Source organism: Hypanus sabinus, chromosome 2 (assembly GCF_030144855.1).
Source record: "Hypanus sabinus isolate sHypSab1 chromosome 2, sHypSab1.hap1, whole genome shotgun sequence".
Lineage (NCBI taxonomy): Eukaryota > Metazoa > Chordata > Chondrichthyes > Myliobatiformes > Dasyatidae > Hypanus > Hypanus sabinus.
In genome coordinates, this window is record NC_082707.1 from 34,011,832 (window position 1) to 34,035,937 (window position 24,106).

At 40.4% G+C, this 24,106-nt stretch overlaps 1 protein-coding gene across 1 annotated transcript in view; it reads right to left on the bottom strand.

The window, feature by feature from the left end:
- The window catches only part of LOC132404528 (multiple epidermal growth factor-like domains protein 6), a 413,466-nt gene that overhangs the window by 144,774 nt on the left and 244,586 nt on the right, over positions 1–24,106 (bottom strand). Inside the window, exon 5 of the mRNA XM_059988705.1 lies at positions 5,195–5,317. Within this exon, the coding sequence (XP_059844688.1) occupies positions 5,195–5,317 (123 nt within the window). The remainder of the gene's footprint in view (positions 1–5,194; positions 5,318–24,106) is intronic.

Here is a 24,106-nt window from a genome sequence, read left to right on the forward strand (position 1 = left end):
CTCCTTAGGCCTCCCGTCCCATGATCCTTTCCCTTCTCCAGCTCTGTATCCCTTTTGCCAATCAATTTTCCAGCTCTTAGCTTCATCCCAACCCCCTCCTGTTTTCTCCTATCATTTCGGATTTCCCTCTCCCCCTCCCACTTTCAGATCTCTTATTCTCTCTTCTTTCAGTTAGACCTGATGAAGGGTCTCGGCCTGCGACGTCAACTGTACTTCTTCCTATAGATGGTGCCTGGCCTGCTGCGTTCCATCAGCATTTTGTGTGTGTTGCTTAATTAGCTCTCTGGATTGTCCTTAATAGGTAGGTCTGTGGTACAAATGAGGGGGTCTGATGGGAATGTGGGGAGATTAAAATCAGAAGAGTGCAAACAGGTATCTGTTTGTAGAGTTATAGAATGCTAAAGCACAGAAACAGGACTTTTCACCCATCTATTCCATGTGAACTATTTATCTGCCTCACCCTATCAATCTGCACCCTGAACATAACCCCCGTACCCCCATCCATACCCTTCCCTTTCATGTGCCTCACCAAATCTCCTGTAAATGCTGAAATTGAACCAGCATCCACCACTTCCACTAGCAGCTCATTTCACACTCTCATGACCCTCTAAATGAGGAAATTCCATAAGATATCAGAATCAGAATCAGGTTTATTATCACCGGCATGTGACGTGAAATTTGTTAACTTAGCAGCAGCAGTTCAATGTAATGCATAATCTAGCAGAGATTAAAAAAATAAATAAAATAAAACATAATAATACATAAACAAGTAAATCAATTACATATTTTGAACAGATTATTAACAAATGTGTGAAAACAGAAATATTGTATATTAAAAAAGTGAGGTAGTGTCCAAAGCTCCAAAGTCCATTTAGGAATCAGATGGCAGAGGGGAAGAAGCTGTTCCTGAATCACTGAGTGTATGCCTTAAGGCTTCAGTACCTCCTACCTGATGGTAACAAATAGAAAAGGGCATGCCCTGGGTGCTGGAGGTCTTTAATAATGGACATTGCCCTTTTGAGACACCGGTCCCTAAAGGTGTCCAGGGTACTTTGTAGGCTAGTACCCAAGATGGAGCTGACTACATTTATAACCTTCTGGAGCTTCTTTCGGTCCTGTACAGTAGCCCCTCCAGACCAGACAGTGATGCAGCCTGTCAGAATGCTCTCCATGGTACAACTATAAAAGCTTTTGAGTGCATTTGTTGACATGCCAAATCTCTTCAAACTCTTAATAAAGTATAGCCACTGTCTTGCCTTCTTTATAATTACATCGAAATGTTGGGGCCAGGTTAGATCCTCAGAGATCTTGACACCCAGGAACATGAAGCTGCTCACTCTCTCCACTTCTGATCCCTGTATGAGGATTGGTAGGTGTTCCTTATTCTTACCCTTCCTGAAGTCTACAATCACCTCCTTCGTCTTACTGACGTTGAGTGCCAGGTTGTTGCTGCAGCACCATTCCACTAGTTGGCATATCTCACTCTCTATTCCTCAAAAAATGCAAGGAAAATATAAAGTCCACTTACCTCGCTGAAGCCCACTTTCACTAAAGCCCAAATGAACCAAAACCCTACCACTGACTCAGACCACTCCCATGATGACCGCTTCATTGGAGAACACTCCAAGAGACAGTGTCTCTCTTTAATGCTGGAAAAAACCTTCCCTGCTCTCCAACTCATGATTGGTGCATTGGTTGTAGCCTCCCTCTCATGCTCCTCTTAACATTTTACTTTTTACTCTTAACCCATGACCTCTAGTTCCAGTATTTTGTGGAAAAAGCTTACGTGCATTTACCCTGTTTATACCCCTCATGAATTTGTATCTCCCCTTGTTCCTTTTCACTCCAGGGTATAAAGTTCTAATCCATTCAAAACTTCCCTGCAACTCAAAGTTTCAATTCCTGGCAAAGCCCCTGCAAATGTTCTCTGCACTCTTTCTATTGCAATGACATGTTTCAGTTGCAGCAGTGTGGCTCATTAGACCAGAAGGGCCTACGCTGTGCTGTAACCCAAAACAAAGTAAATAAATAAGTTCAACAAGTTAGGAACTATGAAGAATTTGAAGGTGTCGACAATCATCTAGAATGTTACAATGAAAATGAAGATTTGTAGGACACCATGATCGAGGGGATTGTATGAAGACAGTCCATTATCCACACGAGGTGTCTGCACTGATTTTGTTCATTTACAGTCAATAAATAGAATGTGGAACCGTACACTGTATGAATTCCTCTGTCATTAACTGATGCACAGCTTTATAGTAATGTAGAATGATTGACAGTGTTCTAATTTGTTCTGTATTTAAAACATAATTTGATAGTTAAATAGTAGTTTGTTTTTTTAATGTAACTTTGGCAAATTGGGGCAGCTGCTTAATTGAACCAAAATGTACTGGTCCCGGTAAATCCCAATTAATTGGAATCCGCTGTACTTCCTACAATACACTAAGTGGTCATACTGCATGATTTTACTCATTTTGGGTCAAGAAGCCAATCAGACCTCTAGCTGGTCATAGTGTCTGATTATATAACAGGCTAACAACAGCCTTAAAACTACATCCCTTCACAAAATTTAAACATATAACCATTCAGGCACTCTATTCATCAATAAAAGAATTCCTTAAGTTCCTAATACCACAGACACCTTTAATCAGATGAGTCAAATGGATATCTATCAAATTTCTGCCTATATTGCTTTTTAACAATCATCATACATAATAAATAGTTCAGCAGTATTCCCCAAACCCTCAGGATTATAGCACATTATAACTTTAAATGGAAACACTTTAGGCAGGGAAGGAAACAGAGAGCAAATTGCCAAATAGGTTTATTATTATCATATGTACAGAGTTACTGTGAAAAATTTGTCTTGCATACCATCCATATAGATCAAATCGTCACCTTGGTGCACTGAGGTACTAATAATAAAGAGCAGAATAAAGTGTTACAATTGTAGAGAAACTGCAGTGCAGGTGGACTGCAGGATGCCATGTCACAGGAAGGTAGACTGTGAGGTTACAATTACATTTTATAATACTAGAGAACAATTCAGCAGCCTTATTACAGCAAGATAGAAGTGCTCCTTGAACTGGTGGCACTTGTTTTTAGTCTTTAGCATCTTCTGCCCAATGCTAGGGAATAAAAGAGAGAATGGCTAAAGTGGGTAGAATCTTTGATTAAGATGGCTCCTTTACAATGTCCTCGGGCACAGCAGTTACCACATCAAGCCATGGTGTGGCTTGATGGGATGTTTTCTATGGTGCATTGATAAAAATCAGTGAGGGTCAAAGTAGACATATCAAATTTCTTTAGTCTCAAGGAAGTAGAGGCACGGGTGAGCTTTATTGGCCATGGTGTCCACATGCCTGGACCAGGATGGACTATTGATGAAGTTCACTCTTTGGAGCTTGAAGCACTCAACCCTCTTGACCTCAGCACTATAGAGTAGCTATAGATCTCGTAACGCTCATTTCTAAACTGGTCTACAAGCCTCATGTGGGCTCAGAAACAAAAGCCTGCCATTCTCTATTGTAGGAAGAACTGCTTTGGAACAGAGGGCTGTAATTATATGGAGAGTTTGGATGGGCTGGATCTATTCTCACTGGGATATAGAAGACTGAAGAGTGATCTTATGGAGATTTATGACTTAATGAGGGCCATAGATAGGATCATCAGTATCATTTTTCCCAGCAAAGGGGAGTCAAGAACTCGAGGGCACAGGGTTTATGGTGAGAGGAGAGATAGCTAAAAGAGATCTTCAGGGTAGGTTTTTTGCGCAGAGGGTGGTGAATATCTAGGAAGAGTTGCTAATGGTGGTAGTGGAGGCAAGTACAATTACAATATTTCACAGGCATTTGGACACTTACTTGAATGCAAAAGGATTGAAATATGGGCCAAATGCAGGCAATTGGGATTATTGTAGATAGGCAGCACAGTCAGAATGGGCAAGCTAGGCCAAAAGGGCCTGTTCTAAGCTGTATAGTTCTATGTTTCTATGAAGTGGTAATAATTTCTCTTATACTTTAAATTCCATTGGGTTTTCTGATATAATCCTTCAGCACATCTTGCCACTCATATCAAAAACAGTGTGTAATAGGGAAATTTCATGGTGAGTTTCATAATCAGCAGCCCAAAATCCTTAAGATATACCCAAAAGTATTCAGGAAGCAAAATCTTTGTTGTCCAGTGTAATAAGTGGAAATTCATAGGCAATATCCTCTGATATACACAGCTGGTGGGCAAAGTGCTGTGCAAGACTTTGCATCGGCTATATTTTCTACCTCTAACCAACGAACAGCTACATAAAGTAAAATATACACACTAAAGGAGTTCCCATGGCCACCCCATATCCAGGCCCCATACAAGTCCCAGATTCAGATACCAGGTCTCACTCAGCCAGAAATCCTCAGATATTCAGCAGGCCAGCTGCTATGGAAATGGTAGTGTAGCTCGGATCATTGACAAAGAATACTGCCTACAGGATCTCGGATCAGAAATGCTGGGTCCCAGCATTGTGCAAGGGTCTAATTTCACTGGTGAGATCTTGCTGGTGAGCAACTGCTTAAAGTTTGGCAATCTGCAAAAGGGTGAAGTGAAGGGAAATATCAGCAGTTATGACATCAACTGTCATTTGGCAAGATGTTGGATAGCTTGTTTGCATTATTCCCAAAGAGTATCACTCAGACATTGCTGCTGTGATCCAGCTTTAGTGATCCAGGTTTGTTTCTGGTCTGTGTGGAATTTCCATGCTCTTTGTAACCACGTGGACTTCCCCCTGGTGCTCTGACTGCCTCCCAAATTCTTAGGATGTGCTGGCAGGTTAAATGGCTGCTTTGCCCCTGGGGTAGGTGAGATGAGCAGAAGGGGGGAGTTGATGGATATATAATCAACTTTTTTGTTCTAATTGTGTTCTTTCTTGTAAAAATTCTGTGTAACTGTGTAAGCTTTTCTTGTTAAGATTACTTATACAATGCCATGAACCTGTGATGCTGCTGCAGATTTTTCATTGCCTCTGTGCATACACATCCTTGTACAAATGAAAATAAACTCCACTTTGAGAATAGGTCACAGGGAAGTAATTGGAGAATGAATCCAGTGGGAATGCTCTGACAGCCGGAGCAGATTTGATGGGCTAAAAAGTTTCCTCCTGTATCATTCACAGAAGTGTTTTTTTTTAAAAAATGAATCAACTCACCTTCACAATATTTCCCATTAGCTTCTAGTCTCTGTCCTGTTGGACATTTGCAGTAATAACTACCAATGGTGTTACAGCACTGGTCTTGACACCCTCCATTATCATTGGCACATTCGTTCACATCTGTCAGTTGTAGGAGAGGGAGAAAAATGAAACAGCAGTTATAAATAAATCTGGTATGAAATCTATTTGAATTAACTGCATGAGGAAAATCTCTCCAAATTAAGAAATCTTTAAACTGCCAGTTTCCACAGATGGGCAATTCAACAAGGGAAGGAAGATAAAACAGAATTTATAAAGCAGGCACATTGATGGACAAATTATCTGTGAACGCTGTGCTTTGTATTGTCTGCGATCACTAGTTTCTGCAGTCCAGGTTGTGACTGATCTCAGTAACTGGAGAGACATTAAAACTGATGATATTGGAGTCTTTGTTCATCAGAACAAATAGACCCTTTCAGTAAAGTCCCACAAACTCAAAAGTACATCAGTTTTTATACCCTTAAGATCAAAGATAAGGGTGGATGATTTAATATAATTTGAATAGTTACAATAACATCATTTAGTTCAGTATTTAGGATTGACAATGCTTTCTTTGAATTAAATATCTCTAGTGGGAGACTCCTCTGAATATTCAAACACCTTAGGACAAAGTAACTCACAGAAATATTCTAAAAGCTTCAGGGGACAGGGATCCCAGACACCCAAATTTAAGGTCAAAGGATTCAAAGTCAAACTATATTTATTATCAAAGTATGTATGCAGTATCCAACCCTAAGATTCATCTTCTCCACAGGCAACCAGGAAAACCATGGAGGCCATTCAAAGAAAAACATCATCACCCCCACCCCCCAATGAGTGAAAACGTACAGAATATTTTTAAAAAACTAAATCAAAAGAGTCCATGGTCAGTTCAGCTCAGTGTTTATTATTTGCAGGCCACCCTGATTCAAAGTCACCCAAATAGCAACAGAAAAATTAGTGAACTACTGTTTAATCCCCAAACCACAGACCCAGAACTTCAGTACCATCCTCTGACAGCATCAAGGGAGACAGTGATCATTTGTACGCAGGGACCTTCCCTCAGGAGCAGCAACTGAGGGGGGGGGGGGGAGAGAGAGAGAGAGAGAGAGAGAGAGAGAGAGAGTCACAAGCAGACATCTTCCTTCAGCAGCGACGAGCGAGAGGCATGGAACATTCGCTCACCTTGATGTTTCAATCTTCCTTGATGCTTTCACTGAGAAATGGAGTCAATCATGGGCTCACACCCCATCTCGAAGCTCTGGGGCAGCCCATGTTTCACAGACAGTATTCTTTATTTACAAAGATGGGTTTTAAACATCAAGGAACTGCTTGAAATTTACAGTCTACATTAAGAACTGAAAACTGGTTCTTGTTTGAACTAATATCCGCTATATTCACATAACTCCAAAATACTCCCTAACACCAGGCATCTAAGTATAAAGCTGGGAATAATCAGAATCAGGTTTAATATCACCAGCACATGTCCTGAATCATTGCTAGCCATTGCTCAATATGAACTTTGTGCATGCATGATGTGTATGTATACGCTTTTTATGTTATGCTTCCGAACTCTACACATCCTTGACCCCAAAAATATGTCAACATGCCCCGATAGATAACACTGTCATAGAAGTACATCACAAGAATTATCATCAGAATCATGACTAAGCAAAGTGCATAACCATGCATTTTCCAACATTATATTTCATTTGCCACTGTTGCCTATTCTCCTAATCTGTTAAGTGTGAAGTGGTTAATTTTGTTAGGTCAAATTCAAAGAAAGAATATAATTTTAATGGTAAGACTCTTGGCAGAGTGGAGGATCAGCAAGGTCTTGGGGTCCGTGTCCGTGGAACACTCAAAGCTGCTACTCAGGTTGACAGTGTTGTTAAGATGTGTATGGTGCGTTGGCCTTCATCAGCCATGGGACTGAGTTCAAGAGCCGTGAGGTAATGTTACAGCAATACCAGACCTTACTTAGATTCTACTTAGAGTACTATGTTCAGTCTGGTCACCTCACTGCAGGAAGGATGTGGATTCTATAGAGAGAGTGCAGAGGAGATTTACAAGATGTTGTCTGGATTGGGGAGCATGCCTTATGAGAATGGGTTGAGTGAAATTGGCCTTTTCTCCTTTGGGCAACAGAAGATGAGAGGTGACCTGATAGAGGTGTATAAGATGATGAGAAGCACTGAATGTGTGGTTAGTGTTACGTATTCAGGCAACAATAAATATATGAGTTAGGGAAGGGTTTATATAACAAATAACACGTTTATTAAACACTGAAAACACACCCCCCAAAAGTAAACAAACACTAACGTAACCGGAAGTCAGCTGCTGTGCGGCAGCTTGAACAGTTCTTAAAGCGATGCAGCTCAAACAGTTCTTAAAGCAATGTTGCAAAAACAGTTCTTTAAAGTAATATTGCCAAAAGTTCAAAATGCTCACAGTCCATTTAAAGGAGAGACTTTCTAAGACGATTTAAATTCTCTTTCACGTCATTTTGCTTCGATCCCTGATGTTGAACTTCTCCCACAAAGAATTTACGAAACGAAATGAAACGGCTTAAAGGCACCGACCTTTCCTTTACCACACTGTCCTCAATCTTTTCTGCTATCCCGCAGAGATTAACATGAGAACAGTCAACGAATTCCTTCCGAATAAGGATCAAACAAGGTCGAACCTGTTTCACCGTCAAAAATCGATTCTCCTCGATCTTTAACTCCCGAACTCCGATCTTCACTCTCCACTGATTCTCAACTAGCAGTATTGTAAAGAAACTGCTGGCAATGACCTTTCAAACTTTAGGCATTAGATTAAAAACTTCATCCTTCAACTAAACTGCGTCATCACATTAAATCACGCAGCAGCATGAAGTCAACATGGCAAATCCCGCCACGAACTGCCCCTCCTCACAGGGTGGGGTCTTCCTTTTATAACCTGTAAAAAAAACCTGTCACATGATCTCTACTGGCGGGAAAATGACATCACTCCTCCATCACAAGACCATTACCTCAAGTCCAGTACAGCTTCAACCCCAGTCACGTGACAAGGGTACCATTGTCATGAGTCACGAGCACGGAACAATAGCCAGAGGCTTTTTCCCAGGGCTGAAATGGCTAACACGAGGGGGCATAGTTTTAAGGTGCTTGGAAGTAGGTACAAGGGGGACGTCAGAGGTAAGTTTTTCCACACAGAGTGGTGGGTGCATGGAATGCACTGCCGGTGACAGTGGTAGAGGCAGATGCAGTCGGGTCTTTTAAGAGATTCTTAGATAGGTATGTGGAGCTTACAAAAATACAGGACTATGCAGTAGAGAAATTCTAGACAGTTTCTAGAGCAGGTCACGCAGTCAGCACAACATTGTGGGACGAAGGGCCGGTAATATACTGTAGATTTCTATGTTCTATCTCTCTAATATATCACAGGATCTCAAGTGAAAGCTCATCTGTATTATAATACTTCAAATTTAGTGAGAGAACAAAATGCAGTGTGAGAAAGTGCGTATAAGGTTTCTTTGTATTTCCTATTCTAATTTTGTTTCTCTTTAAAAACATTTTTTCCCATAATTCTTCAAAGACAACCTCAACACACAAAGGTGCAATACTTCCATGAATGCAATGTGACACAGATACATTTATCCAATTAATATTTAGCTCCAAGAAGTTCCCTTGACTAACTTATATGTTGAATCTCTAAATTGTTGGTACAGATCACATGCTTCAAAGTTCAAAGTAAATTTATTATCAGAGCACATATATGTCATCACTTACAACACTGAGATTCTTTTTCCTGCAGATATACTCTGCAAATCTATAGAATAGTTTCTGCAAACAGGATCAATGTAAGAACAAGCAGAGCCTAGAAGGCAACAAACTGTGCAAATGCAATTCTAAATAAGTTGCAATAAATAATGAGAGCATGAAATAACAAGGTAAAGTATCCTTAAAGTGAAATCATTGATTGTGGTAACATCTCAGTAGATGAGAGCAGTTATCCCCTTTTGTTCAAGTGCCTGATGGTTGAGGGGCAGTAACTGCTCTTGATCCTGGTGGTGTGAATCCTTAGGCATCTGTACTCTCTACCTGATGGCAGCAGTGAGAAAAAAAGCATGGCCTGGGTGGTGAGGATCTATATGATGGATGCTGCTTCTCTACAGCAATGTTTCATGTAGGTGTGCTCAATGGTTGCAAGGGCTTTACCCAAGATGTACTGGGCCAAATCCACTACCTTCTGAAGAATTTTCAATTGGTGTTCCCATACCAGGCCGTAATGCAGCCAGTCAATACACTTTCCACCACACATCTATAGAGGTTTGTCAAGGTTTTTGATGTCATGCAGAATCTCCTCAGACTCCTGAGGAAGCAGAGGTGCTGTTGTGATTTCTTTGCAGTTACACTTATATGTGTCCAGGACAGGTCCTAAGAGATAGTAACACCCAGGAATTTAAAGTTACTGACCCTCTCCACCTTTGATCCTCTGAGGAGGACCGGCTCAAGGACGTCTGGTTTCCCTCTCCTGAAGTCTTCAATCAGTTCCTTGGTGTTGCTGACATTGAGTGACACCACTCAGCCAAATTTTCGATGTCCCTCCTGTATGCTGATTCATCATCACCTTTGAGATGGCCCCCAATAGTGGTGTCGTCAGCAAACTTGAATATGGTGTTGGAACAGTACTTAGCCACAAAATAATAGGTGTAAAGCGAGTAGAGCAGGGGACTAAGCACACAGGCCTGTGGTGCTCCAGTGCTGATGGAAATAGTAGAGGAGACGCTTTTGCCGAACTGAAATAATGGAGGTCAGCAAGTGAGGAAATCCAGGATCCATTTGTACAACAGGGTATTGAGGCCCAGGTCCTGGAGTACCAATCAGTTTTGAGGAGTCAATGGTATTACAATTGTTATGTCCGCAGCCCCCTCCTTTGTGAGAATCGCAAGAGCACTAGTTGAGAGGGGGGGGGGGTTCAGTAGACCCAGGAAATGGGAGAGAGAGACATGCCAAATGCCTCGTTCCACAGTGATGCAAAATAATGTGACATTGACCATTGTCTCCTGGAGACCACGTTTGTGGATTGGGGACTATGCTACGTGCAAGCCCTCGGGCAAAGTGGGCTGGTTGAGAAAGAGATCGCATCATCCCAACCTGAATGACATCTGAGACCCCGTGAGGAAGTATAAAAGAGGGTCTGGGGGAACAACCCCTTCAGATCCACCAGAAGAAACGCTAACGATCCCGTAGTAGCGGGAAGCCATTTGAAGGAAGTCACGCGCGTTCGATTCTGTGGCTGGAATCGGTGACTGGAACCACGGAAACCAGCTTTTAGCTAACAATGGGGAAGCCTGCTCCCCTGATTCAACGGAATTGCTTCATAAAAGACCCGGGCAAGTTTCTTTTCTCACCAATCTCTCTCTCTCTCCAACAAGTGAAAACACAGCGGTCCCCAAAAGGCTGAAGCCTGCAGGAACTGAGTGACTCTTATATTTCAATCGGACAATATATTATCCCCTAGACAAACGATCGAGCTGTTTCCTATTGATGGTTATTATTAGACCCACGCTTTTAGATTGAGTAGTGATGATGTATATTATCTGAATGTTTGTATTAATCTTATTTTTGTGCCCCTTTATAAATAAAGACTTTAAAAAATAGTACCATCAGACTTCGACGGACCTCTCTATCTTTGCTGGTAAGTGATCCAGTTACGGGATTTCATAACACAATATATACATATCTAACCAATGAATCTGGTCATAGATGCAAATAAAATGGAATGTTAATGTGGTTGCAAATGATTTCAGATGGCTGCAATAAAAATTAAAAATTATTGGAGACCTGTATCTTTGTATGGACAGTAAAAATAAAGTAAGGTCCTAAGTCAATGGACGAGTTTAAGTGCCTCTTACCTGTTCCCAATTTAGGAGGTTACAATTTCCACACTGAACACCCTAAAAGTAAAATGCCTTTTGCCAGGAGCAGCCATTACTTACATATACAAATACTACATGAAGTACACACATAATAAATTAAACTAATCTGACTGCAGCAAGTTGATGGTGTTGGCAGGCAGGGGGACAGAGGTAATTTTTGGAAAATCTGTGGTAAATCGAGGGAAACTTTCTGGTGTGGTTGTCGAACATCCAAGGATATAAAAATTAACCAGAAGAGTCAGAATATTATCAAAACTTAGATCCTTATATGCCCAGATAAATAAACACACACGATGTTGAAGAGATTAAAAATTACTTCCTTAAGATTAATTAAGGATAATTCCATTTTATTCATTTTGATGCTATTTTAAAATGAGGTTATCCTAGTAAGAAAAAATCTGTTTTCTGTTACAATTGCATCAAATGTTTGATTGGTACCATCAAGTTCCATTTCATTATCTGCCAAACCACAAAGGATCAGAACAATAATCACACTGTGTGCATTAGACAAGAAACAGACATGGAGCCTCAACTATTTTCCAGATATTGTACATTGAGAAAATTGAAATCTATTGAGTTAGCATCAATATAAAGCATTCCAATTTCTGATTAAACATTCTAAATTCAGGAGCATGTAAATCAAATGTATTATTCAAGGAAGCTTGCCAACAAAAATAGAACACAGTTGTACCAATGACAGGCTTACAAGCTGAGAAACCCTCAGCTGAGGACAGATAACACAGGATTGAAATGTCTACCAACACAGATGAGGTATTGGCACAGTGACTGACCTAGCAACAGGAAGCATCTCATACATCTTTCCTTAATTAGAATAGATTAATGAGTCATATCTATAAAATGCTAAATTAATGCCAACATTAGTAACTTACAGCTGAAGAAACACATTAAACCTTAAGTCTTCACAAGATACTTCATGGATTGTAGACCCCAGTAATCAGTTCAGCAAGTGAAATGGAAAATGAACTTAGAGCCACAGAACGCACATGATAATGGTTACATAAACAATGCTAGCAAGAGTGCAGTAGGGACTTTCGTACATCCAGGCTTGGACTGAATCTTATTTTCCAATGAAAATTGCCATCTTCAATAGTAACTCTATATCCCCATTGGAGTTTGCAAACTAAACGCCGTCCTCTTACATTATTTTGGCTCATCTGGTAACATTCTTACCCCTGAATAAAAGGTTCAAATTTTACTCCAGTGTAGAACAACAAACTGCCAGAACTCAGCATTTCAAGCAGCATCTGTGAATGCAGAAGAATGATCGATGATTCACGTTAATACTCTGTACATTTGATGAAGTGTCTCAACTCAATACACAGACCATCCTTCTGCTTCCACAGATGCTACCTAATACACTGAGCTCCTCCAGCAGTTTGTTGTTTGCTCCAGATAACAGCAACTACAGGTTCTTATGTCTCCAAGTTTCTCCTTACTCCCCAAGCCAAATAAAAAAAGATCCATTGGGCCAGGCCAGGGAAAATAGTGATGGGCAAAATCGAAGTACCAGGTATGATGGGTCAGTTAGTTTGAAGTGTGTATATTTTATTGCTAGGAGTATTCTGGGTAAAGGTGATGAACTTAAAGCATTTATCAGTACATGGAACTATGATGTAATGACCATTACTGAAACTCTGCTAAGAGAGGGGCAGGAATGGATGATTAATGTACCAGATTTCCAAAGTTCTAGAAAAGATCGAAAAGGAGTTAAAATGAGGAGGAGGGGGGTGTTGCACTACTAATTAGGGACAATATCACAGCTGCACTCAGGGGAGACATAATGGAGGGGGTCAGACACCGAGTCCATTTGGATGGGTCTCATAAAGGGTGCAATCACATCGATGGGATTTACTACAGACCCCCTAACAGCCACCTGGGATATTGAGGAACAGATATGTAATCAGATTAAGGAAATATGTTAAAATAGTAGGGTTGTTGTAATGGGGGATTCAGCTTCCCTAATATAAACTGGGACCTTCTTAGTCCAAAGGGTTTAGATGGGGCAGAGTTTGTTAAGTGTATCCAGGAAAGTTTCTTAAATCAATATGTGGACAGTCCAATGGGAGGAGGGGCTATACTGAATCTGGTAGTGGGTAATGATCCTAGCCAGATGACTGACCTATCAGTGGGTGAACAGTTAGGGAACAGTTATCACCACTCCTTAACGTTCAGGATAGCCATAAATAAGGATAGGTATGGTCATAGCAGGAGAGTATTAAATTAGATTAGGGCAAATTATGAGGGCATTTGGCAGATGGATTTAATCCAGATAAATGTGAGTTGTCGCACCTCGGTAGGGCAAATGCAAGGAGACAGCACTGTTAAAGGCAAGCTCTTTTAACAGCATTGCTAAGCAGAGCTATCTTGGGAACCATATTCATAGCTCCCTGAAAGTGGCTATGCAGGTTTATAAAGTGGTTAAGAAGGCTTATGGAATGCTTGCTCTTATTGGTCGAAGCACTGAGTTCAAAAGTCAAGAGGTTATGTTGCAACTTTATAAAACTCTGGTTAGGCCACATCTAGAGTAATGCACACAATTCTGGCCGCCCGACTATAGGAAGGATATTGAGCCTTTGGAGAAGGTGCAGAAGAGGTATACCAGGAGGCTGCCTGGCTTAAAGGGCATATGATATCATGAAAGGCTGGATAAACTTGGGCCGATTTCTCTGGAGTGCCAGTGACTAAGGGGAGATCTGATAGAGGTTTACAAGTTTATGAGAGCCATAGATGGAGTAGACAGGGGGTATCTGTTTCCCAGGATAAAATGTCTAATGCCAGACAGCATGCATTGAAGGTGAGAGGGGTTAGGTTTAAAGGGGATGTGAAGGGTAAGCTTTTTTACTCAAGAATGGTGGATGCCTGAAATGCGCTGCCTGGTATGGTGGTAAAGACAAATACATTACAGGCTTTTAAGAGATGTTTAGAGAGGCATGTGAATATGAGGAAGATGGAGGGACACGGATATTGTGTAGTCATAACGGATTAGTATTTGAGTGTTTTTGATCTGCTTTTTAGCTGGATTGGCACAACACTGCAGCCAAAAGGACTGCTTCTGTGCTGTACAACATGTTTCTATGTTCAAGGAAATCACATATAGCACAATGCTTCACAGTACCAGTGAGTCAGGTGCATTTCCAACCCATGCCTGTAAGGAGTTTGTATGTTCTCCCAGTGACTGAATGAGTTTCCTCCGGGAGCTCCAGTTTCCAAAGACGTACCTGGTATTAGGTTAATCAGCCATTGTAAATCGTACCGTGATTAGACTAGGATTAAATCGGGAGATTGCTGGGCAGCACAGATCGAAGGGCCAGAAGGTCCTATTCTGTGCTGTATCTCAATAAGAAAAAGGGGTATTTGATTTTCAAAGCCAATGTTTATCGCCAAGCAACACCACCAAAAAATGCACTAAATGCTAGAACCAGTGAAGGGTCTCGGCCTAAAAAGTCAATTGTTCACTTTTTTCCCCCAAAGATGCTGCCTGGCCTGCTGAGCTCTTCCAGCACTTTGTGTATGTTGCTTGGATGGATCACTAGCATCTGCAGATGTTCCCATGTTTGGATTACTAAAAAATGATTTGGTTATTATCACACTGTTGCCCATGGCTGTTACTTTTTACATATTGCAACAGCGACTATAGTTCAACACTACTTCACTGTAATGAACAGCATTTTGAGATGTCATGAAAAATATAATAGGAAGGACAATTTATCCTGTGTAAACCTGCCTGTGCCTTTTCTAGTTACTGCTAGGTCTAGAGGTTGACGTAGATCCAATAGTGAGTGCATGTTCTTCCCTGTACCTCCTCCAGAGGAGTTTGCCATACACTGTGCTTCTCACTAACATAGGGGTCCAGTAGATTTTAAATACAAAAGTTGACAAATACAGCTAGGGCCTCAGGTCAGCTGATTCACCACTACTATCATTGTGTCACCATGGTAATTGAAAACTAAACAAGACAGGACTCCCAACACCTCAGAACAAGAGATAATGCAGCAAGTGTATATTGAGAGAGAGTGAACTGTAATTCATGGGAGATCACAGTTTCTCATATTTAGCTAGTTAATCATATTTAAGCTAATGCAATTTGGCAGGGATGCAGGGGGAACCATAACTTTAAAAAAAATCATTCAGTTTAACTGCTCCATTTGCCTGACTTTTGGCTTTATAAGATCGATTTTTTTAAATTTAATGTGATGAGATTTTCCCATCACCAACTGTAAACCTCTTCCATACAGAGATCATATAGCCTCCGACAAGATCCCAGCAGGTGCAGAAAATTATGTTTTGTTCCTCAGTAAATTAACTTCCTCACTCAGTGAAGATAGGAATTCCTGATGTGGAAAATGGGAAAGTACACATTGATGCACCATAAAAAACAAAAAATGCTGGCAGAACTCAGCAGGCCAGACAGCATCTATGGGAGGAGGTAGTGACGATGTTTCGGGCTGAAACCCTTCATCAGGAGCACCATAGATGTTTTAAAGTTTCAGTCTGGGTGTTTCATTGAAGTTAAAAGTAGAATGTCTGAAATTCTTTAAAGATTCCATAAGAATGAAGTTAAAAGCTACTTCCACATCAACACCTCTCTGTACTTCCAAAAAAAAAGCTGCAATGCACAATATGAACTTTAAAGTTCTCCACTTACTTCCTACAGGCAATACAATCTTCTAATTGTAGTGTTTCCAAGCCAAGCTACTCGAGAACAATAGTAAAATCTTTATTTTCCATGTTCTTGTTCCACATGCATTCCATACACTTGCCAAGTTTCTCCTGAAAGGCTAAAATTAGCAAAAACAACTGAAGAAAAAGGAAATTAGTCTTCCTGATCTTTCAGTTAATAATAATTTAAGACTGGAATTTGATCTTGGAACACAGAGTGCTGCCAATCCATCAGCAAATTCCTGGTGAATACGGCCGGGTTTGCAAAATGTATCATGGATAGTAGTTAGCTTGCTACTCAGTAGCTTTATCTAAAGTGTCAATTTAATGGCACTGGGCAGGCAAAGGCTTGTTAGCATCAAATAGCATTTCCAGCCCTTCATTATTTTGGGTATTTAATTTTGTCCACAGCCTGTTCACAAATGTCAGTGTTTGAACCAACTGCTCTCGGTTTCATCCATAACTCAAGGAAAATTGTGCTTTTTGATTGGGTCATCGCCAATTCTGATCTCCAACTGAAAAAAAAACAAAATAATAAGACACACTGCAACTTCAGGTTACAATAATAACCAATACTAAAAATGGTTTTAATATGTTGATCCACATCAGCGTTCACACCCATACATCAGTACTTACTGCCTTCAATAGATGTGCAGGTGAGAGTATCCAAACATGTTGAATCACTGTGAGATACGAAAACTACAGGGCAGCAAACAGGACGGCTCTGCAGCTGCCCCACACATCACCATCATGGACATACATAGATTGAGGTGCTGGAAAAAGGCCAGCACAATCATGAACCTACTCCACCAACCCTGCTCATGGACTGGTTGTCCCACTCCCGACAGGGAAGGGCATCCAACCTAGGACCACTAAGCCTACCATCTGTACAAACTCACAAAACACTCCTAAAATTTGAATGTCTCTGATATTTGGATTTTATTGCCTCTTAATGGTCAGCCGAATATACATGGCTATTCATGGGATAAGTGAAAAGGACAGAAATAAAATTGGCTCAAAATTGTAATTTAAAAAACATATATTGATTTTAGATATTTTCTCCATGTCATATGATGAACAAATCAGCATGTTTAACAGCTGTTTACATCCTATTGACCAGGGGTGTTAATGGAATAGATTGCTTTAGATCCAATCAGTAAACAAACTTCCAATAATTCAAGAGCAAGTGTTGCATCTTTCCTGAGTGCTTGTTACACAAATGGCTTCATTCAGTATGCAGCACACAGTCTCATTCATTCCTGAGCCAGCTGCGACTGAGGGGGCCAAACCACAAAGTTCTCATACAGAAGCTGGATTATCACATTGTCTTCTGCACACAGAAACGTTCATCGGAAACTTTGCACAGATGGTGTGCTTTGTTCATCCCTTGCTACACTTCCCACAGGGACTTTTAACCTCCTACCTGCTCCCTGGGATTTTTTTAAAGCAATGTAAACATCATATTTTACTTCTTACAGTTACAAAGTAATACTGCAGAAATTTGTATCTCCCATTCAAGCATGCACTGAATCTCAATTTATTTACGTGCAAGGCAAAATATGAATGCTGAAATATCTAGAAAATGTTTATTCAATTAGATCATGTCTGATCAACACTTCTATTTACTTGGCTCTACTCCATATCCCATTAATTATTACTTAATTATGGTTTAAGACTTTCAAAGGGTGAAGGAAATGTGGCAGCTATCTGTTCAAGATGGTCAATTATTCTCTCATCGTGCCTACTTTTAAAAATAACTCTGTGTCTTGGGATCAATATTTTATGGCTCCATTTCCTAAGTACTGAGAATTGAAATACTTATACTGATGACACTCTGTTGACTCATCAATTATAATGCTTGAATAGTCTTATTTTACCCCCAACTGGTCAGATGCTACACACAATAACAAAACTAGTCTTTGATAAGGCAGTCTGGATTTCATTATTGTTGTCAGATTAGCTGTAGGTGTAATTTGAGTGATAACCCAAAAAAAAAATCACAGAAATGCTCACTCTGAGTGAATCAGTTGTTGGGGCTCATTATCCTCACCTCCATATTAGGTTGAGGGGTGGATTTGCTTCCAGGAAGATTATCCGAGCATAAGGGAATCTTCATCAGAGGAGAAGGAGAAATTGTGAGGAGAAATGTGAAATACCGATTGAATACAATTGGAAATATATTTTTGCTCAAAAATGTGGACTGTCAAATAGATTAAGTGATATAAAACAACAAAGTTGGAAAACAAGAGTTTGAATGATATTTATAGCAATGCCAATTGCCTTGTGCAAATTTGAAGCAGGTGATAGAAAGAGAAAATGTCTGAAATATTCAGCAGTTCAGGAGCCATCTGTTTAGAGATTCAGCACGGAAACAGGGCTTTCCAGCCCAATGAGCCCACGCCACCAATTTCACCCATGTGACCCATTAAACTACTAACCTGTACTTCTTTACAATGAGCGAGCAAACTGGAACACTGTACAGAATTCCACGTACTCAGAGGGTAAACGTATAAACTCCTTACAGACTGTGGCAGAACTGCCATGCTACCATGTCACCATTAATCATAATCAGTGCACTTTGATTAACTAATACCAAGCTAATTCTCTACAGCTGCTATGAATGTGCTGTGAACTTCCAGCCTTTGTTGATTTTAATTCCGATTTCCAGCTTTGACACTGTTTTGCGCTTGAATCAGAAAGTAGCTTATAATAACACTGGAAGTATTAAGTCAAAGATTTAGGTCTTCACAAACGAACGTTAAAATTGTGAGAATCAAAACTGGCCTCTGAAATGACTTGCTCTGTTTTGCCTTCCCGACAAGCTGGACAGTGCTGTATGAACTGCATCATTCTTTGCTCTCCAGAGAGATGGCAGTCATGATGCTTGTTAGCATTCAACAGCATCTTCAAGCTGTTAATTCATGGTCACTGTGACATATTGCCTTCGCACTGGGCAGAAAGACTGACTGAGGCTGCACAATCCAGCTTCACACAAATGTTCCACACGTAATTGTTAAACAACACATAATAACCAACTTTTTACTCAAATACATAACTGCAGGGGAGCTGCTCATGGTACAGAAAATTAAGATTCCAACTGAATGAACTCACAAGTCCATTTAAGCAAAACAAAGACATTGGCACAGCACCATAAGACATTAGTCCTGGCTACATACACTCAGTGGCTACTTTATTAAGTAGAGGAGTGGAATCTGATGCGGCCATCTCCTGCTGAAGCCCATCCACTTCAAGGTTTAATATGTTGTGCATTCAACACACCATTGTGGTAAAGCACGGTAATCTGAGTTACTATCGTCTTCCTGTCAGCTTGAACCAGTCTAGCTGTTCTCCTCTGATCTCTCTCATCAGCTAAGTGTTTCTGCCTACACAGCTACCGCTCACTAGATGTTTCATGTTTATTATACCACTCTCTGCAAATGCTACAGTCTGCTGTGCTTGAAAATCCCAGAAGATCAACAGTTTCTAAGATACTCAAACCACCCCATCTGGCACCAACAATCCTTCCACTCTCAGACTCACTGAGATCACATTTCTTCCCCATTCTAATGCTTGGTCTGAACAACAAATTAACTTCAGTGCTTTTATGCACTGAGTTGCTGCCACACGATTGGCTGATTAAATATTTGCATTAACAAACAAGTGTACAGGTGGCCATTGAGTGTAAATCAAAGCAATTCGGATGGCATGGATAACTGCAGCCAAACTGCAACTTTGAACATAAAGGAATATTTATGTTAACTTTTCAAGAATGTGTAGATTTTTTGCTTTTGGGTTTATGTAGATTTTGTTTCCTGATTTCTTTTTCCACATCAGAAAATCTGAATATGTTCAGTCACTCTATATCTAATTATTAACCAGATAAAGTTAAAATTAAACTTTCCTCACAAAATATAATCTTAATATCATTACTTTCCTAGACTTTGGATGGAGAGGCTGTGGAGGTACTATCAATTTAAATCCGAAATTAAGCTGACCAAAGAGTAACAAAACAAAACTTTCCTGCTGAGAATAAACAATATAAGGCCATAAGACATAGGAGCAGAATTAGGCTATTTGGCCCATTAAATCTGCTTTGCCATTTCATCATGGCTGATCCAATTTTCCTCTCAGCTCCAATCACTGGCCTTCACCCCATATCCCCTCAAGCTTTGACCAATCAACAATCTCTTTACCTCTTTATCTCTTTAAATATACATGAATTCTGTGCTTCCACACCTGCCTATGTCAAAGAATTCCACAAATTCACCACTCTCTAACTGAAGAAATTCCTCCTCATCTCTGTTCTAAAAGGATGCCTTCTACTCTGAGGCTGTGTCCTCTGGTCTTAAGAAACATCCTCTCCACATCTACTCTATGAAGTCCTTTCACCTCTTGATAGGATTCAATCAGGTCACCCTCATTCTTCTGAATTCTAGTGAAGACAAGCCCAGAGCCATCAAAAACTCTTCATATGACAACCCCGTCAATCCTGGAATCATTTTTGTTAACTTCCTTTGAGGCCTCACCAGTGCTTTGTAAAGTCAAAACATTACATCTTTGCAATATACTGGAAGAACTGATTGGAACAAGCACCATTTGTGCGATTAAGGGAAGCATTACTGGTTGAAACTCCGCATCGGGACTGTGAGCAGCGAGTATAAAGAGGAGAAGAGAAGCACTAAGAAAAAGGCCCAATGTTGTATTCAGCTCTTGACCAGTTTATACAACACCTGGCAGCTTGTATTCCTTCCCACCACCACCTGCTTATTCTGGCTTCTTCACACTTCCTCTCCAGACTAGTGAAGGGTCTTGGCCAGCAACACCATCTGTTTATTCTTCTCTACAGATGCTGCCTGATCTGCTGAGTTTTTCCAGCATTCTGTGTGTCTTACAAAGGGTCCAAGGTGATTGGTGAATGGAGGAGGGGTGTAAGATGGCAGACTGCTTGTGCTGGGTAGGGGAGAGGAGGGAAGGTGGAGTTGGGAATGATTGATACCAGCAAAGAGAGAAGGGAAAGAGGAAAAAATGACAAAAAGTGGAGGGAGGATGGAGCAATTGCACTGTGCCCATTGAGGATGGTAGTGAAAGAGCAGCTTTACCATACAGAATATTAAAAGCCAAGACCATAGAACTTAGAGAAATGAGTTAACTCTTTGAATTAGAGGGAACTGAATTGGTCTTGAAAAATGGCAAGACACAGGATAAATTCTGGGTTGCTCTATTAAAAAGCTGGATCGGCTGGATAGCATCATTCAGTGCTATTAGTGAAGGAAGGATTTAGTTCGACCTGTAACTGTCTGAGTTGTGTAACCTCAGTTGATGGGCAGTGGCAGTCGGTTGAGAGTACTCCCCCTTTAACAAGAAAGGGCACTGAAACACCTCAGAATTGTACAGTTCTGGCATGAGTTAATTCTATTGCCTGACATGCTTACAGATCATTTAAAGAAATTTTCCGGATACTTTTCAGCATTACAGTGTGCAGTTGGCTTTCAGTCAGACTTTATATTCTCTTCACTTTTTACTATTTCTTCTAAAAGATTTTAATATTCTCAGGATCTCTTTAAAACATACAACTGATTTTCCACATTTATAACATTTTTATTATATGATGATTGGAAATCTACATAAAGAATGCTGAAATCCACATGAGAATTTAGTTGGAAGTCTGTTTTATACTTCTAATAATAGGTCTATTTCAAAATGCTTCAAGTACTGTGATACTTACAATGTCTAGACACATGATAGATGGAAAATGAACACCAATATTCACACTGTACTAATGAAGTGTTGACTGCAAAACTCTGCATTATGTAGAAATTTCCTGTACTGTTGTGTGGTGAATAGAAACTGGACCATGTTCAGACTAATTGGTGTGACTTGTGTGAATTGGGAGAAGCAATGCACTAAATCATTCATTTCAAAGAGCTAGAGTTGAAATACTGCCCAAGATGTTGGAAGGAACACCCCCTCTCAGTGCCAGTTGTAAAGATCCTAAGTGAAGTGATTTTGGACAGAATAAAACTAGTCTTTGCTAGGTATGTCTGCTCTTTAAATTTGTGGTGTCAATTCACCAAGTTGTAGGAAGTCTGGTTTTCTGAAGTACTCCAGGCACAAGCACAGCTCAAGTTAAAAGGGAAGAAACTATGCATAATCACAATATTTCACTAACAATAAATTATAAATTAACTTTCAGTCAGAGCCCATGTGTAGGCTGCTCAATTTGTGTGCTGCACTGTTCAATAAAGAGCCCTGAAATGAACTATCAGTGAAAATGCAGTTTTGAAGAATAAAAGTCGGATGAAAATGTGAGGTGCTGGATTTTTTTTTTTGTGGTCATGCTGCACACAGGAGCACCATCAACTGCGGCAGATAACAGGGTTAGGGCCAGATCTCAAATAGATATTTCCATTAAATTTCAAAATTGTAAGTTGTTTTATTATCATGGCAGGTACTGAAGTACAGTGAAACACTTGTCTTGCATGCTGTTCTTACAGATCAATTTATTACAACAGCGCTTTGAGGTAAAGCAAGAATCAAATGTGTTACAATTACAAGAGAGTGCAGTGCAAGGCCATAACAAGGTGGAACTTGAAGTCAATAATTCATCTTATCATTACTTGGGATAATTCGGTAATTATGTAACAGCAGGATAGAAGCTATCCTTGAGCTTGGTGGTACGTATTTTCATGCTTTTGCATCTGCTACACAATTGGAGGGGATGGGGGGAGAAGATAGCCTGTCCTAGATGGGGGATTACATTTGAATATGCTGTTTTACCGAGGCAATAAGTGCAGGCGGACTCCATAAAGTGGAGGCTAATATCCATGATCTGCTGAGCAGTGTCCACAACCTTCTGCAGTTTCTTGTGGCCACTTGCAGAGCAGTTGCCACACAAAATGATGATGATTCTATATCGGATGTTTTCTACGGTATTTTGATAAGAAATGGTGAGGGTCAAAAGGGGCATGTCCGATTTCTTCAGACTCCTGAGGAAGTAGAGTCTTTGTAGCTATGGCATCCATGTGGTTGGACCATGGCATTGTTAATCCGCAAGACAATAAGATATAAGAGCAGAATTAGGCCATTTGGCCCATCAAGTCTCTTCTGTATTTGCATCATGGCTGTTCCAATATTCCTCTCAACCCCAATCTCCTGCCTTCCACCCGTATCACTTCATACCCTGATCAATCAAGAATCTATCAACCTCTGCCTCAAATATACATAAAGAATTGGCCTCCACTGCTGCCTGTGGCAAAAAATTCACAGATTCACCACCTTCTGGCTAAAGAAATTCCTTCTCATCTCAGTTCTAAAACAATGCCCTCTATTCTGAAGCTGTGCCTTCTGGTCTCAGACTCTCCCACCTAGGGGCGTATCTACGGAAAATAGCACCAATGGCAAGCACTGAAATTGCACCCCTGTCCAAACATCTGACACCCATCTTTTAGATAACTTTACCATAATATCAGCTCAAAAATACAAGTCAAGCTTGTTAATCTTTTAATTAACAAATTATGGCACTACATGAAAATTATAACTGCACCTTCCTTGCTTTCACTGATGCAAATATGTCTATGATGTGATCACAGTCAGTTTTTTCAGTTCCTTCTCTTTCTACACTCAGCAGGGCAAGATCACAGAGTCTGCCTTGACCCATGGAGGCTCTCAAATACAGAAGTATTAATTTTAACTTGCTGAATTATCTCTCACAGCTGGCGATGGAAACTGCGATGGTTAGCATTATCTGAATAGCAATGCAAAGATTGGGGAAGACAATCTCATCTCCATACTGAACAATCAATTCTAGAAGCTCTTCAGGTCTTGATATTTTCATGTTGACCCACCTTGATAGCTACAATCCAAAATTTCTTCATATGGCTGCTGTCCATCAATATCAGAGCTGTACAATTCACCCAAACTTTTGCACTTCTTCTTTAGGTCGCTACTGGCGGTGCCATAAAACAATCCCTCGACATCGAGAAGGAACCCAAACTTGGCGTCAGTGTCATGCAAATGAGCAAACCTTTCATCTATTTCTCTGTGACAGTCAAGTGTTCCCTTCATAACTCTTTCCATTTCCTCCTAGCTGTTAACCCAGTGTCTCTTGAATTTTCATCAGCCATTCGTTTCTTTTGTCTCTGACGTCTTTCAACTTCAATATTCCATTCTTGACAGAGACTAACTCCTTCGAGTGACTCACTGACCAACACTTTCATCATAAAAATGATCTCGGAGGGCTTTCAAATCCAGGGCAGCATCGTGGAAGTTCACACTAGGATCTT